Source organism: Seriola lalandi, unplaced genomic scaffold (assembly GCF_002814215.2).
Source record: "Seriola lalandi dorsalis isolate HSWRI2012SDOR001 ecotype SW California unplaced genomic scaffold, Sedor1 jcf7180002054861, whole genome shotgun sequence".
Classification (NCBI taxonomy): Eukaryota; Metazoa; Chordata; class Actinopteri; order Carangiformes; family Carangidae; genus Seriola; species Seriola lalandi.
Window position 1 is genome coordinate 4,079,449 of NW_019525414.1, and position 14,073 is coordinate 4,093,521.

General features: G+C 39.3%; 3 protein-coding genes across 4 annotated transcripts; all 3 read right to left on the reverse strand.

Moving 5' to 3' along the window:
* Nucleotides 1–2,270: 2,270 nt before the first annotated feature.
* LOC111670773 (emerin) lies at nucleotides 2,271–5,972 on the reverse strand. The gene is made up of 7 exons (XM_023427650.2): nucleotides 5,722–5,972; nucleotides 5,449–5,553; nucleotides 4,666–4,697; nucleotides 4,330–4,364; nucleotides 4,149–4,202; nucleotides 3,994–4,056; nucleotides 2,271–3,411 (listed from the first exon to the last, which is right to left on the reverse strand). The coding sequence occupies exons 1-7, from the start codon at nucleotides 5,801–5,803 to the stop codon at nucleotides 3,201–3,203; spliced, it is 582 nt and encodes a 193-aa protein (XP_023283418.1). The 5' UTR covers nucleotides 5,804–5,972; the 3' UTR covers nucleotides 2,271–3,200.
* A 1,082-nt stretch (nucleotides 5,973–7,054) lies between these two features.
* On the reverse strand, nucleotides 7,055–10,466 carry LOC111670769 (uncharacterized). Of its 2 annotated transcripts, XM_087179627.1 has the most exons (7): nucleotides 10,377–10,466; nucleotides 10,015–10,057; nucleotides 8,067–9,869; nucleotides 7,887–7,953; nucleotides 7,715–7,784; nucleotides 7,449–7,619; nucleotides 7,055–7,353 (listed from the first exon to the last, which is right to left on the reverse strand). In XM_087179627.1, exons 1-7 carry the CDS (start codon nucleotides 10,455–10,457, stop codon nucleotides 7,243–7,245), a joined length of 2,346 nt encoding a protein of 781 aa, XP_087035753.1. In that variant the 5' UTR covers nucleotides 10,458–10,466; the 3' UTR covers nucleotides 7,055–7,242. The 2 variants fall into 2 exon arrangements, with proteins under 2 accessions (XP_087035753.1, XP_023283413.1); XM_023427645.2 differs by lacking the exon at nucleotides 10,377–10,466 and having other exon boundaries at nucleotides 10,015–10,250.
* A 104-nt stretch (nucleotides 10,467–10,570) lies between these two features.
* dnase1l1l (deoxyribonuclease I-like 1-like) lies at nucleotides 10,571–12,902 on the reverse strand. The gene is made up of 9 exons (XM_023427647.2): nucleotides 12,838–12,902; nucleotides 12,584–12,731; nucleotides 12,398–12,486; nucleotides 12,226–12,312; nucleotides 12,029–12,147; nucleotides 11,422–11,534; nucleotides 11,025–11,182; nucleotides 10,839–10,935; nucleotides 10,571–10,744 (listed from the first exon to the last, which is right to left on the reverse strand). Exons 2-9 carry the CDS (start codon nucleotides 12,722–12,724, stop codon nucleotides 10,664–10,666), a joined length of 885 nt encoding a protein of 294 aa, XP_023283415.1. The 5' UTR covers nucleotides 12,725–12,731; nucleotides 12,838–12,902; the 3' UTR covers nucleotides 10,571–10,663.
* Between the last annotated feature and the right edge of the window lie 1,171 nt (nucleotides 12,903–14,073).

Below are 14,073 nucleotides of genomic sequence, written 5' to 3' on the forward strand. Positions count from 1 at the left end.
AAAGGGGATTTAATATTTCATATCCATCTCCTGACTTGTGCTTCTTGATTACATTTTTGTAAGTTGCTCGGTGTGTTGTTTTGCCTTCATTGTGGAGGATTTTGCCATGATACTGACTGACTAAAAGTTAGACCTTCTAGTTCCAGGTGTATTTAAACTCAAAATCAAGTGAAACCCCTTGACTACACACAGGTCATCTCCATTTAACTAATTCTAAAACCAAATGGAAACACCAGTTTTGATCAAGGCGTGTCCTGTTTAAAGAGGATGAATACTTCTGCAGACATGTATTTTATTTTTGTAATAATCCAGATGCTTTCACTTGAATATTAAAGGCTCTTTTTTTTAATGCTGTCAATGCTCCAAGTGAGGGTGAATACTTTTTATAGGCACTATTATAATTTACTTTCATGTCCATATCCATATTCTTAATTGTGCTAGAGTAGTGAATTAAAGTGGAGCATTTTGTGTTTCTCGTTTCAAGCAGAATCACTAGTGAGTGGTGGAAAGCCAGAAGGCTCACACTGTGTCCTCCATGGATTCAGGTGGCAGGGGACATAATACAGAACCAAACAGCTTGGCTGGTCATCGACACACCTTTGGAAAAGGCAGCAGCTGGACCCAGTTCAGGCCGGTCTGGATGAAGCACAGCTTTCAATGGACACAAACATAGACCTGAGACTGTACTGCAGTTTTCTTTCTTACCAAACTTCAGGTTAGCATTACTGCAGGGAAGCCATGGATATGATTTGCTATTAAGCATTGTGTTATAGTGAAATGTAAGCGAATGGCCACAGAAGACTGACAGACAGTAGAAACTATGTCCAGTTTAAATTCAATCTTGGTTCAGGTTGGACTTCAGATTCACTCAGACTTAGCTGTTGCCATGACCCCAGATGTATGGTGTGGAAATCTGCTGCAAAAAGCTAAACTGGGGAAACTGTGACATAGCTTCTTCAGGTTTCTGTGTACAGTGGATATAAAAAAATCTACACACCCTTGTTAAAATGCCAGGTTTTTGTGATGTAAAAAAAAATGAGACAAGATAAATCATTTCAGAACTTTCAGTGAAGACAATATGGCACGATGGTGACATTACCAAAAACTGGACATCCCTTCAAAATTTATGAAAAGACAAGAAGAAAACTGGTCAGGGAGGCCTACACCAACATTAAAAGAACCGCAGAAATTTCTAGCAAGTACTAATTGTGTACTACATGTGACAACAATCTCCCATATTCTTCATACGTCTGGGCTACGGGGGAAGAGTGGCAAAACGGAAGAAAAACATCTAAGCTAAATTTTGCAAAAATGTACAAGTCTCCCAAAAGCATTTAGGAAAATGTGTTATGGTCTGATGATACCAAGGTTGAACTTTTCGACCATGGCGTAAAAACAACACATCACCGAAAGAACGCGACACCCACGGTGAAGCATGGTGGTGGTGTTTTTATTCAGCTGGAAGTGGGGCTTTAGTCAAGGTAGAGGGAATTATGAACAGTTCCAAATAGCAGTCAATTTTGGCACAAAACCTTGAGGCGTCCGCTAGAAAGATGAAGAGGAATTTCAACTTTCAGCACGACAACGACCCAAAGCATACATCCAAATCAACAAAAGAATCGCTTCACTAGAATATTTGGAATGGCCCAGCCAAAGCCCAGACTTGAATCCAATTGGAAACCTGTGGGGTGGCCTGGAGAGGGCTGTGCACAGGAGATGCCCTCACAATCTGACAGATTTGGAGCGCCTTTGCAAGGAAGAGTGTGTCATGATGAGTCAAGATGTGCCATGCTGATAGAGTCCTACCCAAAAAGACTTTGAGAGTTTTTAACAGGGATCTGTAGACTTTTTATATCCACTGTATATCCAGTTCAAAAACATTGTTTTATATTTATTAACAGGTAACAATAATGACAAGCTCCACTAGCTTATTATGTACTTGCTTCCACAGATCAATGATCCTTTAAGGATTAGAAGTTTTTGTACTTTAAGTATAACCCTACTATGCATCTTATGCCATTAACTACATGTACTGCACTTAGTGTGTAAGTAGAAACTAGAGTTGATTAAAATGTTGCTGTTGTTGGAGCTTCGTTTCAGTTTTTTTTAAATCATATTACTGCATGTACTGTGTAATTAATAGCATCAGATCAAACTCCATAAAAGGAGAAAGCGCTATCAATAATGCATCATACAGTTTGTTTATTTTTATACCCTCAGTTATTTAAACATTTAATTTTTGTTTTGCTCCTGAATAAATTACTTGACACTTGTTTACTCATTAAAGGTCTTTTATATTTGGATTATGAAATGCAAATTCAAAACAATTCACAACAGGATGTAAAGGTTGAATTTTGTAGTACAAAAGTGTGATATCTCTGAATTAATTCTAGTGAAGCAAAGCATAAACATGACATCACAGCTTGTATAACAAGTGCAACCTCTTTTTTTTTTCTCTTTTTTTTTTTAAAATCAAGATAAAAGTTTTTCCCCCAACTACTTATTAAACACTTAAAAAACATTAACAATTATATCCCAATTAATCCTATAAAACGGTTGAGGCACTTGTATCACAAACTTGAATTATTTCAGATAACTGACAAAAGGAAGAATTGTTGTTCGAGTATATAATTATTAACAATATCCACAGCATCATATACCATGAGACACCAAGCACTACAACAATGGAAAAAGGAACATTTTTGGGATACTATAAAAGATCTGTCACAGCACCTTTGACACTGAACTGCAGTATTTTGTGGATATTTAATATGCAACTGTGGCATAGTATCTGAGTTAAGTTGTACTTTTCTTTGCACATTTAGCACCATGAACCGAACTCCACTGCGTGCACTGTACTGGGTCCGGCTGAGGTTGATTATCTAGAAATTTCAACAGATGACAGTGAAACTATCAGGACAGGTAGACAGATGCTGTCTACGTAAGAAATACGATTTTATGTTTTTTAAGTGGCATCCCCATCTATTCTAGTAGTGCTGCTGTACTTAGTGACAATCATGTATTTTACCTTTAAGCATAAGCAAGCAAATAAACTACAATTATAACACACACAAATATTGCATAAACCACAATTTCAGCAATGTCTAAAATAAAGGCATTAACCAAAATACATTCCTTGCATTAAAATGTATAATAAAGTGTAACAGCCCTGTAAACAGCAGCATGAATAAAAGACCAAATCATTCTATTCCTTTGAGGGATTCGTTTGCCTCCATACTGGAAAAAACTAAGTAGAGGAAGACTGCCACAGCCAGGAAGAAGACGAACTGAACCCACAGTGGGATGAGGCGAGATGACTTTGGTGCCTTCGGAGCATCTTGTTCATATTTCATGGGCGTCGATTTCAAATTGGAGTTTCTGTAAGAGACTGCCTTCTCGTATATGTTGGGCCTGCAGAGGAATTAGAGGAATTATGCTACAGTGCTACTCAAACACAGGTGCTGCCTTTAGTTTCAGCTAGTGTAATGTCAGTAAGAGGTGAGGTAGTAAGATTTATCATGAACTCAAATGTCTTTCTGTTTCATCCTTATTTAACATTACTTAACTGAATGTAAACTCAGTGCTGCCCCCCTCGGGCCAGTCAGTGTAATTCTGACAGAAACAACAACAAATCTGACAATCAATCAATTGTTGAAATTGTTTTTCAAGCAAAAAAGGATCAATGATTCTCTGGTTTCCAAGATTAGCTGCTTTTCTCCGTTTTACATACTTGCATCTTTGTGTTTTAGACTTGTTAGTTTGTCTGAGAAAATTAGACATCTAAACTGACTTTTTATAGATATAATATAAACAATCAGTGGTGGAGGTATTATTCAGATCGTTTAAGACAGCACCATTAAAATGCTATAATATAATATACAATAAAACATGACTTAAATATACATTTTATTAGCAAAATATACTTAAAATGTCAAATGTACAAATTGAAGCTAAACAGCTGATGACACCGATTAACTCTGTGTAAATACTTACTCATCAACAAAAGTCTGTCCTCTGTATTCAGGCTTTGACCTTGAGTAGGTTGAGTAGGACGTCCTGTAAAGAGCAACATAGAACATATATATGAAAGTTTTGTCTGCCCCTCATCCACTTTGATGACAACAAGAGTTAGTATAACTGTGACTTACTCATGTTCGAATTCTCTGTCAGACCACCCTGGTCTTGAGCTCATGGAAGGCCGACTACACAGGTGAAAAAGGTAATTATTAATTCAGCCTGACTTGTATTTGCTTCTTTAATAACACGAAATATAGAAGAAAGACAATCAGTGTTTGAACCGAACAGGAAAGAATAAGGAAAAGAACTGACCTGTCTCCATAGTCTCCTGCAGCGTCACTTCTGACCTGCAATATTGGAAACAGAAATAATGACCATTGAAATTTGTCCTACTCAATCAGTATTAACTCATAATTCAGTTACAACAAATATGTGATTTTTGGCTATATAAATATAATTGACTAGATTGTTTCATTGATAAATTCTGGCAACAAAACCTCTCATATGTTGGTCACTCAAACTATAAAGGTGAGGGCCCTGTAGCCAATTTTTACACAGAGGGGTTAACAGAGAACTTAAATGACATTTGTCAGTGATGGAGATGCACTGCCATGGAATTTCAGGTTTTTAAATCTGCAGGATACTTACTGGTGTCCTGTAAACGTAGGTGACTTCCTCCTCTGAAATAAAAACACAAACATCACACTATGTCAGAGCAAGTGAACATTTACACACCTGAGTGGCCCACCTGAGAACAGCAATCCCTGCTCAATAATATTTTGACTCCAGAGGTTCGGTTATACAGTTTGAGTTCATACAGTTTGCACTCAATCACCTGATTAACATCACCACTAGTCAATTTAAACCAAAGAGCAGCACAGGTGCTTTCAGTTTTTTGGTTATCTGAGTTACCGTAATCTTTCTGTCAGCTCCCACCAGTCTGGCCATTCTCCTCTGACCTCTCTCATCGACAAGGTGTTTTGTTTTTGTGTTTGTGTTGCGCACCTCTCTCAGTAAACTCTAGAGACTGTTGAGTGTGAAACTCCCAGGGGATCAGCAGTTTCAGAAACACTCAAACAAGCCCATCCTGCACCAACAATCAAGCCACAGCCAAAGTCACTGAGATCACATTTTTTTCCCCATCCTGATACGTCATTATTAACACACATAAGTAGGTGTACATGCGATCTATTACAAGTAAATGTTCCCATAAAGTGCTTGGTGAGTCTATATTTAATTGTTTGATATGCACAGCTCTCTTTAATTTAGCCTTTAACAAGATATTTTTAAACCATTTTTCTTCGAAGTTCAATCTAAGTTTGAACACAATTTATTCCTGTAGATATACAACAGGTCCACCTCCTCAACAAGTGAGATGAGCTCTTTAGCCCAGCATGTGAGTGAGAGAAAAGAGCAGACAGAGACACTTACCCTCTTCTCTGTAGTAGGTCTTGTCAGGTGATGGTCTATAACTTGCTCTTTTCCCTTTGGCCATGGCCTCTCTCAGCTTCTTTTCATACAGACTTCTGGTGGAGTCTGAGAACAGAAGGTCATACACATTTAAGGAATAATGAACAAGTGTACATAGAAAACCACAGACCCGATAAAAGAGCAAACTCTCACAAGCAGGGGGAGGCCTGTGTACTTAACTGGCGTACACGTTGATTCAAAACGGGCAAAAAGTAAACAGTAAGAGCCTCTCACCGACCACAGGTCCGTGCTTTATCCCGTATTCATCCAGCAGGTCGCTGATGTCCTGCGCAGACTTACTACTTAGCGAAGACATTGTTTTAGTTCGCTTTTTGTCGATAGACTTCGGTGTAGCGTTATATCTGTGTTGTTTCGGTTGAGCTGTAGTTTCAGTTCGCAAAAAGAGATCACGGTTATAACTCCGCCCACCGATAATGACCGGAAGCTCGATTTGTCGCGCGGGTAATAGGGACGGATCCTCCGGTGGCTCGAAAACATGCAGATGCTAAAACCCGCCCTGTTTGTTTGTGCTTGATGTTGAAAACATTTGCACCTTCAGTAAAATGAGACGTCATTTCCGTTTGGCAAATTCTTCTTCTCCCCCTTCTTCTTCTTGTTGTTGTTCTTCTTCTTTGACGTTTATTGACGGTTGGCAAACAACGAATTGATAGATTACCGCCACCAACTGGAATGGAGTATGGATCAGGATGTCTAATAGCCTACTCTTATTCCAAAATTAAATAAAAAAATAAAATAGATAAACAAATAAATAAATAAATAAATAAATAAAAAATATTAGTATTAATACTTTTAAAAAATTCACAAACTCTCACTGGAATAAGATTTAATAGCATTCCCTTGAGTCCTTTTGCGGTACATGTAATTGTTTTTTTTTTTTCAAATTCTATTTTTATCTCTCAAATTTTGAATCAGGTGCATCCTGTCTGATTGATATTTTCACAATGAACCATTACATGCTCCACTGTTTCCTCTTGTCCACAGTATTCACATTTGCCTGTGTTGTGTTTGCTGATTTTGTAAAGTGTGCTGTTTCATATGCAGAAAGTCCCCTTCCAGATTGTTATAGGCTATTATTTGATTTTTGAATTAAAAAAAAAAAGGTCATTATTATCTTCGTATTGTATTGATATTAACTCTATTCATAGTTGTGATACAGTTTAACAAGCGAAAATAATAGATAAATTATTGTTGATACATTAACATACAGCAGCATTTTACTAGGGTTCCTGGTAATAAAAATTTTTTAAAAAATCTTGCAAGTTTATCATATTTCCAAAGTTACTGGTATATATTACTATCAGATACTTGCAGCAGAATAAAGAGTATGATTTCCATCTGAGATGAAATCAAAGAAGAAAATAGCAGAAAATAGAAAATAGTTACTTTCTACCACAAATGATACATTTTACATGACATTCAATGTGTCAGGCTTATCACTAATTCACCAGACATACAGTACAAGTAGAGGCCTTAGTTTAAAGCTTATTTAGCCCTGATGTAATAGGAAGACAACTTCTCTGAATTTCATACAAATACATCAGCAACATTTTAAACAAAGATAAATCTTTATTAAGCACAGTGTTGCATATTACAGATAATGGTTCACAATTTTCAATCTAGCACTTTAAACTGCATTTTTACAAAGCCATATTGTCATTTTGGATTTTTCTTCCAACATTGGTAAGCATATAAACATGTTTTAATGGCAAAAAAAAAAAAAAAAGACATGTAGCCTTAGAAGAAGGATGTGAACCAGTCTGGTTGGCCTGTGCCCATCCAGAACACCAGCAAACCCGCCCCTATCACCAGACCCATCTTCACTATCTGCTTCAGAATGCCGAGACACTGCAGGGGGAAAAAACAGGAGGTATACAAATAACCAAACAATAAAGGAACAAATGAACAAAATGAATGTTCAGTAATGGCCAGTGAGCACACACCTTGTGTTTTCTGGTACAGTTTTGTGTGTTACTGAGATCAGTCTCTGGCACGCTCTCTGGCACGCTCTCTGGCACGCTCTCCGGCTCGCTCTCCGGCTCGCTCTCTGGCAGAGTGTTCGGGGGATCACAATCTGGTGTGATTAGCAGGGTGTCGTCAGGCTCCCTCAGGTCCTGTGCACACACAAAGCAGTTAAAACAATGTGTTCATGTGTACGTGTTGCCGTCTGTTTTCATATGTGACCATTTGCAAATGATCGTATTCTCACTTCAGGTGTTTCTGCAGAGCTAAGGTCCTCCTCCCTGTCTGCGAAGCTGCTGAGTGAATCTGTGTCACTGCTGAGAAAAGAGGAAGAACACAGCGTCTGGTTGGATCTGTGGAGCTCAGGTCGTAATTATTGTTTGAGACAATGTTTAATTTGGACAAGAAATTCCGCTTACCTGTCAGTTTCATAGTGAATGACTTGAGACAATGGATCTGTACAAAACTGAACTTTTATCTGCCTCTCTAAAAATGCACAAATGGAAACTGATGAATTATGGAATACAGGCAACACTTGTTATTGTGTATGTGTATACATTATTATATTATTACTATATACACATCTCATGTACACTCACCTCTTTCATTCTCCCCATCGCTCTCATTGTAAAACTTGTAGAAAGCTTTGATTCTCTCCTGCTCTTGTTCCCAGTTCCTCTCCTCTTCGTACTCGTCATCTCCCAGATGCCCCAGCTCAGTGACCCTTGAGGCTCCGTCTTCAGTGTTGAAGAAGAAGCTGTCATCCACGGAGCCCTGGTTAGAGGGGGTTGTGTTTTTGCCCTCCTCTCTCTGCACCACTGAGTAGCTGTTGACGTCTTCTGCAGGACGCTGACTCACATATGAAAGAGGTGCTTCCGCTGTATCTGTGCCTTCTGTGGTTAACAGGTCCTCAGACAGAGTGGAAGCACTTTTTGACACGTCTAAATCCCAGCTTTTGCTGAGATCTGCTGGATCTGCTCTGTTGTTTTCGGTGTTATGATCATCAGAGATGCTCCAATCGGAAAATGCAGCAGTGCTCGCGCTGTAAAGCCGACTGTCCTCCAGTCTCTTTTCGTAGTCGAGATCTTGTGGACATATATCATCCAAGAGGCCCTCGTCTCTCCTCCTCACTTGGACCTCGTCATCACTGGAGCTGTAGGAGTCACTCTCACCTGTCTCACCTTCATCATCACACCCTGTCACAGCTGCATCGCTCAACACATTCTCACATTTTCCTCCGTCTTCTTCTGCAGCTGCCACATCGAAACTCCTGAACCTTTCATCATCCATCTCCAGATCTCTGCTGAATAGATACCCATCTCCCTCATCATCAGTGTCCTCCTCTCTTCCCATCCATGTTGCATCCGTCACCTCTCCTTCCAGGCAGAGGTTTTGCTTTGCATTCGAACCCCTGTCGGATGTGTGAGGCAAGGCGTTCGACTGGGAGTTACTTTCTTGATTTTTGACTCCATCTACATATTCACATGAAGAAAAGTCTGAGGGATAATCTGCAAAGCTCTCACCTGCCTCTTGATGCTCCTCCCCTGAGAAATCCTTCATTTTCTCTACATATTCCTCACTAACAACTTCAGCTATGGGATCCTGCAGACTTTGCACTGATATTTCTGGAGAATTCAAAGTGGCTGTGGCAGGCTCACTTCTGTAAGGATTTTCAACCTCCTGCTCAAAACACTGAGCAAGAACATTTTCTTCTTTTTCGACTTTCATGCCCTCACACTCAGAATCAGACGAGTCCTCTTGCTTGTCTTCTTCTCTTTCTTGCTCATCCTCTTCAACCCCATCACCTTTTATCATCATCTCGTTGCCACGTTCAGGGATTCGCCCAAAATAGGACACCTCCTCATCGCTCTCGCTCTCACCTTGTTCCTCGTTTCTAACTTGAGGGTTTTCAGCACCCTCCGGGGACAGAGGGTGTCCCTCAGCAAAGATCCTGTCCTCTTTATAACCATAGCAGGACTCGTCACCACAGCGAACTGACATCAACAAATCCTCTCCTTTCTCTCCTGTGCCTATATCCTCCTCCTCATCGCCATCCTCCTCATCTTCTCCGGAGACAGAACCTTCCTGTTCTGAATCTCCATCTGAGCTTGTGTAATCCTCCTCTGGAGTTTCATCCACGCTCATGAGACTGACCCCGACACCTTGAAAATCCTCGTCATCATCATTATCATCAGACTGCTCTTTATCAACATGTTCAGGCTTGTATATATCTTTGGTTTCCCTGGTAGACAAAACTGTAGCTTCACCAGTTGCTTCCTGGTGCAGAGCCCTGTCTTCCTTTGTTGGTAAGTTTTCATGAGAGTTCTCTTCCTCAAGCTTTTCATCAAAATTTAGATTCTCAAAGTCCAAATCGTCGTCAGGAAATGATGGAGCAGATGTCTCTGTAACAACACCATCATTTGAAAATTACCCTTTTGTAAATAGTTAAAAAAAATATATTTATACGTATATATATATATATATATATATATATATATATATATATATATATATATATACACCACAATAATAAAACTTGTTTCTTACCTGAAAATGCATCACTGAGTATATCAGAAAGACTTTGTTCCATCTTTTCAAATAGTCAAATCAATACTTTAATCGGAATTATATGAAGACAAAAACGAATGCATTGCCACAGATAATCTCCTCTCTCTGAAAGGAAGAGAGCACGAAGTAGCTCATCTGTTGATGCTGAAAGCAGCTTCCTGTCAAACACACGGTGCAAAAGTCACACATCAAAACTAAAACATAAGTAATAATAATAAATAAGTTTCTGCATTATGTGAGCCTGTCGTAAAATATGAATATAGAATATGATGTTATGAAAAGTTTCTCTCTAAAACAGTGAAATCACAAAAACAATGTTTTGTGTTTCTGTAGGAACGTACCTTCGTGAGCTCATGAAATGATGTCAGTTTTGATGTGGTTTTGGTTTCAGACGCGCAACATAAACTCCAGCAGTCGAACATGCCGTTCCTTCATGCTGAAACCGCTCATGTTGGTGTCTTATGTAACTCAGATGGGGGTAGTCATACGTTGAAGATAAGAGTCATTATAAAAGAATAAATCTTCTCAATGAGTATTCTGCTTGGTACTTTGATTTATTTTAACAGCTAAAATCAAGTAAAACTGCAGTTATAATAAAGAAGTCCTGGTTGGTTGATTGCTGAGTGGTCTACAGCTCATGGCGGAGGAGGTAGCGGTGGTTGGGCTTGAGGTCAACTTCTACTGGAAAATGGTCACTCACCTCAAGAGCCTAAAGAGCCACCAAGAGATCAGGATTAATGTTCACCTTAAGTATCAAACTGAATAATAAATAACAAGGAACATTTACAAGGCAACAAGTTTACCTCCTCCTCAGTGAGATGGAAATTCTCTTTAAAGTTGAACGGTTGAGCTGAACCTGGCACTATACTGGAAATAATTTCACGTCCATGGACAATAATCCTGTTTGTGGAAATGTGGGGAAGATTATTTGTAAGAAATCACTTTATCTAGTGGGCTTGGTGTCTACACACTGGTCGTCCATCACTGACCTGTCATAGGCGCAGTTCGTCTTCTTCCGCACAGTGGTGTCTTGTTCATCTCCAATTAGCCAACGAAACTTGGGGTCGCTCCTCAAGCGCACGGCTCTCCAGCCCTTGATGGTGACGTAGCTGCAGCCGGCGTTGAGATCCCCCAAGATCATCACGTTCTGGTGCGAATGAAAGGAAGCAAGAAGGGAAGTTGAACAGATCAAGATGTATAGAAGAGAACCGACAACCGACAACCAACACGAGACCAAGCTGAGGGGCTCCGACCAAGATATAGATCCACCCATTCATTAGCTATACCCTTTATCCTTTTGAGGGTGACGAGAGAAGATGTGAATAAAAAGATATAGAGTTATGATAATGATGATGATGATGATGATAATGATATGGTTTGACCTACATCAGTCTTCCACTTCTTGTGAATCCCTTTGAAGACAGTGTAGAGTTCATCCATCTCCTTCATGGCAGTTTTTGGGCATGTGTGCTGACCAATCAGGACAAAATCCTTCACCACTGGAAAAAAACAAAACACATTTATGAAACACCTTAAACGAATGTTTACATACGTTCATATTGCTATATAGGTTTCTGACTGTCTGCAGCTTCCTCTATTAATCTAGCAAATTCTGTTTTAACCGCAGGTTGAAGTTAATTATTCTGCTTGATGTACCTTTTTCATCTGGTCATCAGTGGTGGAAGAGATGCTTCATCCTCCAACCACTGTAAAACTTACATTTTTATTTGTTTCATTGCATCATTTATAATCATCGTGTGATTTTTTTACCTGCTACATGGACTGAGATCGGACTCACCTGTATACATGGAAGGGAAGGATTAGAAACCTGGATAGATGGCTCTAATCCAGCATATCCAGGTTTCTGAAACCAGTATATGATGTTTACATTTGCAACAACATCAAGGATCCTCCAGAAATACTGTGTTAGACTGTAATAGGGTGACATTTCCTTTTCTGTATGGTTCCAAACATGTCTTCCATTTAATCTTACATGTTGTGGGGGAGTGAAAGCGGACGATGAAAGGCTCTCTGGAGAACACATCGGTTTTGTTGCTCCCTTCCTCTAGTTTCGGATACTGATATTGCTCTTTGACCGTCAGCACATTGTTCCTGGAAGGAAAAAGAGGACATGAAGTTAAACTGACCATTAACAGTGATGGGTCATGTCTGGTTAACAGCATGGGTTACCTGTAAATGTAGACATACTGCTCCTTGTAGGTGTTCCTCCCCAGCCTTTCACTTTCCACAAAGGAGTATGAGTTGGATTTGTCAAATCTGCGGACAACAACACCGGTCACATACAGTGACGTTAAAGCTGATGTTGTTGATTGACATGTTTGAAACCTGAAAATGCTTGTACCTGTTTAGCTCCTTAACCAAAGCTTGTATTGCCTCTCCTTTAGAGTCTCGGACCTCCTGAATAAGACACAAATCACACCGAGACAGGATCTTGGGAGCAAAGACAAAAAAAGAAAAAAGAAAGAAAGGTCAATGTATAGATTTACGTGGCTGTAGCTCTAGTCGTTGTACACATACAGTAGAGTACCTTCAGGAGAATCCCCATAACCTTCTTGTTGTTTGCCTTTGCTTCACCAAAGCTCTGAATGTTGAAAGCGCAGATTTTCAGTGAAGATGTGACATTCAACACACAGAACCCCATGACAAACAGCAGAACTGCGGTCCTCATCTTCACTCTGTAAGTACGAGAGAGTTTGGCAAGATCCCCTTTGTCATATTGTGAAATATATTACAACAAAAAAAAAAAAGTCCAGCCACAGAACCTACACCACTGCCTCTAACCTTCAGTGCCAGTTTCACCAGGAGACTGACCTCAGTCTGGCAAAGATCCATCTCTTCAATGAGCGGTGCTGTATTTGGGGAACATGCAGGTAAAACGTGGGTGAAAAGACAGGAGCTGCGGATCTGTGTGGCCGATGTGCTGTGTCAGTGGCTGTTGAGAATGGCGCTTTATCTGGAACAGTTAAAACCAGTGAATACAATGGACAATAGCTCCATCCCACTCAGCTTCGAGTGTGTTTTGTCTGTAAGTTTGAGTGTAATCAGACAATAGACGGTGCCATGTGTCATGCCTGTCAGCTTCATGAACATTTGTGTAGAATTTACCGCATATCAAACACACGAGCGGCTGGTAGTTACCACACAGAGCCAACGCATCACTGAGACAGCACCGGCCCAGCCTTAACCGTCATGGGATGGTTCTCCAATGAAATGCAGTGAAAATCTTTTCTATTTTTCCTCATGATATTTGGATGTTTTGTTTTTTTCCTGTGTTGTCTTTGCAGAAAAACATGATTTTCCTGTAATGAATACACTTACACTAAAATCAGCCACTGAAACACACAGATTACACATTACAAATATACGTTGAAAACTGCACAACTCTCCTTCTGTAGGTCTGCTCATGAAATGTGTTGCCAGTGCACTAATGACTCAAATAAAAATCAATATTGACAAACTCGACACACAAAAGCTTGTTGTGTTAAAGTGTAAAAACCAGAAACATTTTAAGAATCTGTGCGTCTGTGTGATGAAATATATTCACTTTAAGGACACTTTTACTTGTACTTGCACTTTACTTGATTATTTACATTTTCTGCCACTTTATACTCTCACTCAGCGAACTTCAGAAGCAAATGTTTGAGTACATTTATCCGACAGTTAAAGTTACTTTGCAAATGAAGATTTTATACATTAAAAGAAAAGTGAGCGAGTTCTTAAATATGATACATTGTTATTGATTAAAACTACGCAACACAAAGTAGATCAAATTTGTTCTGGCTCAAGCAGCTAAAACATTAAAGTACTGCCTCTACATTAACCCATCAATAGTAATGATACAGTTTTACTGTATAATATATAATAATACAAGTCTGACAGGGGTCATTTTGCTGTGTAAGTAAGTACTTTTAGTAGTACTAATGTTAAGTACATTTTGCTTTTTATACTTCTTTACTTGTACTTAAGTAAGAACATTTACTTGTAATTGAATATTTCCACAGTGGAGTATTTCTACTA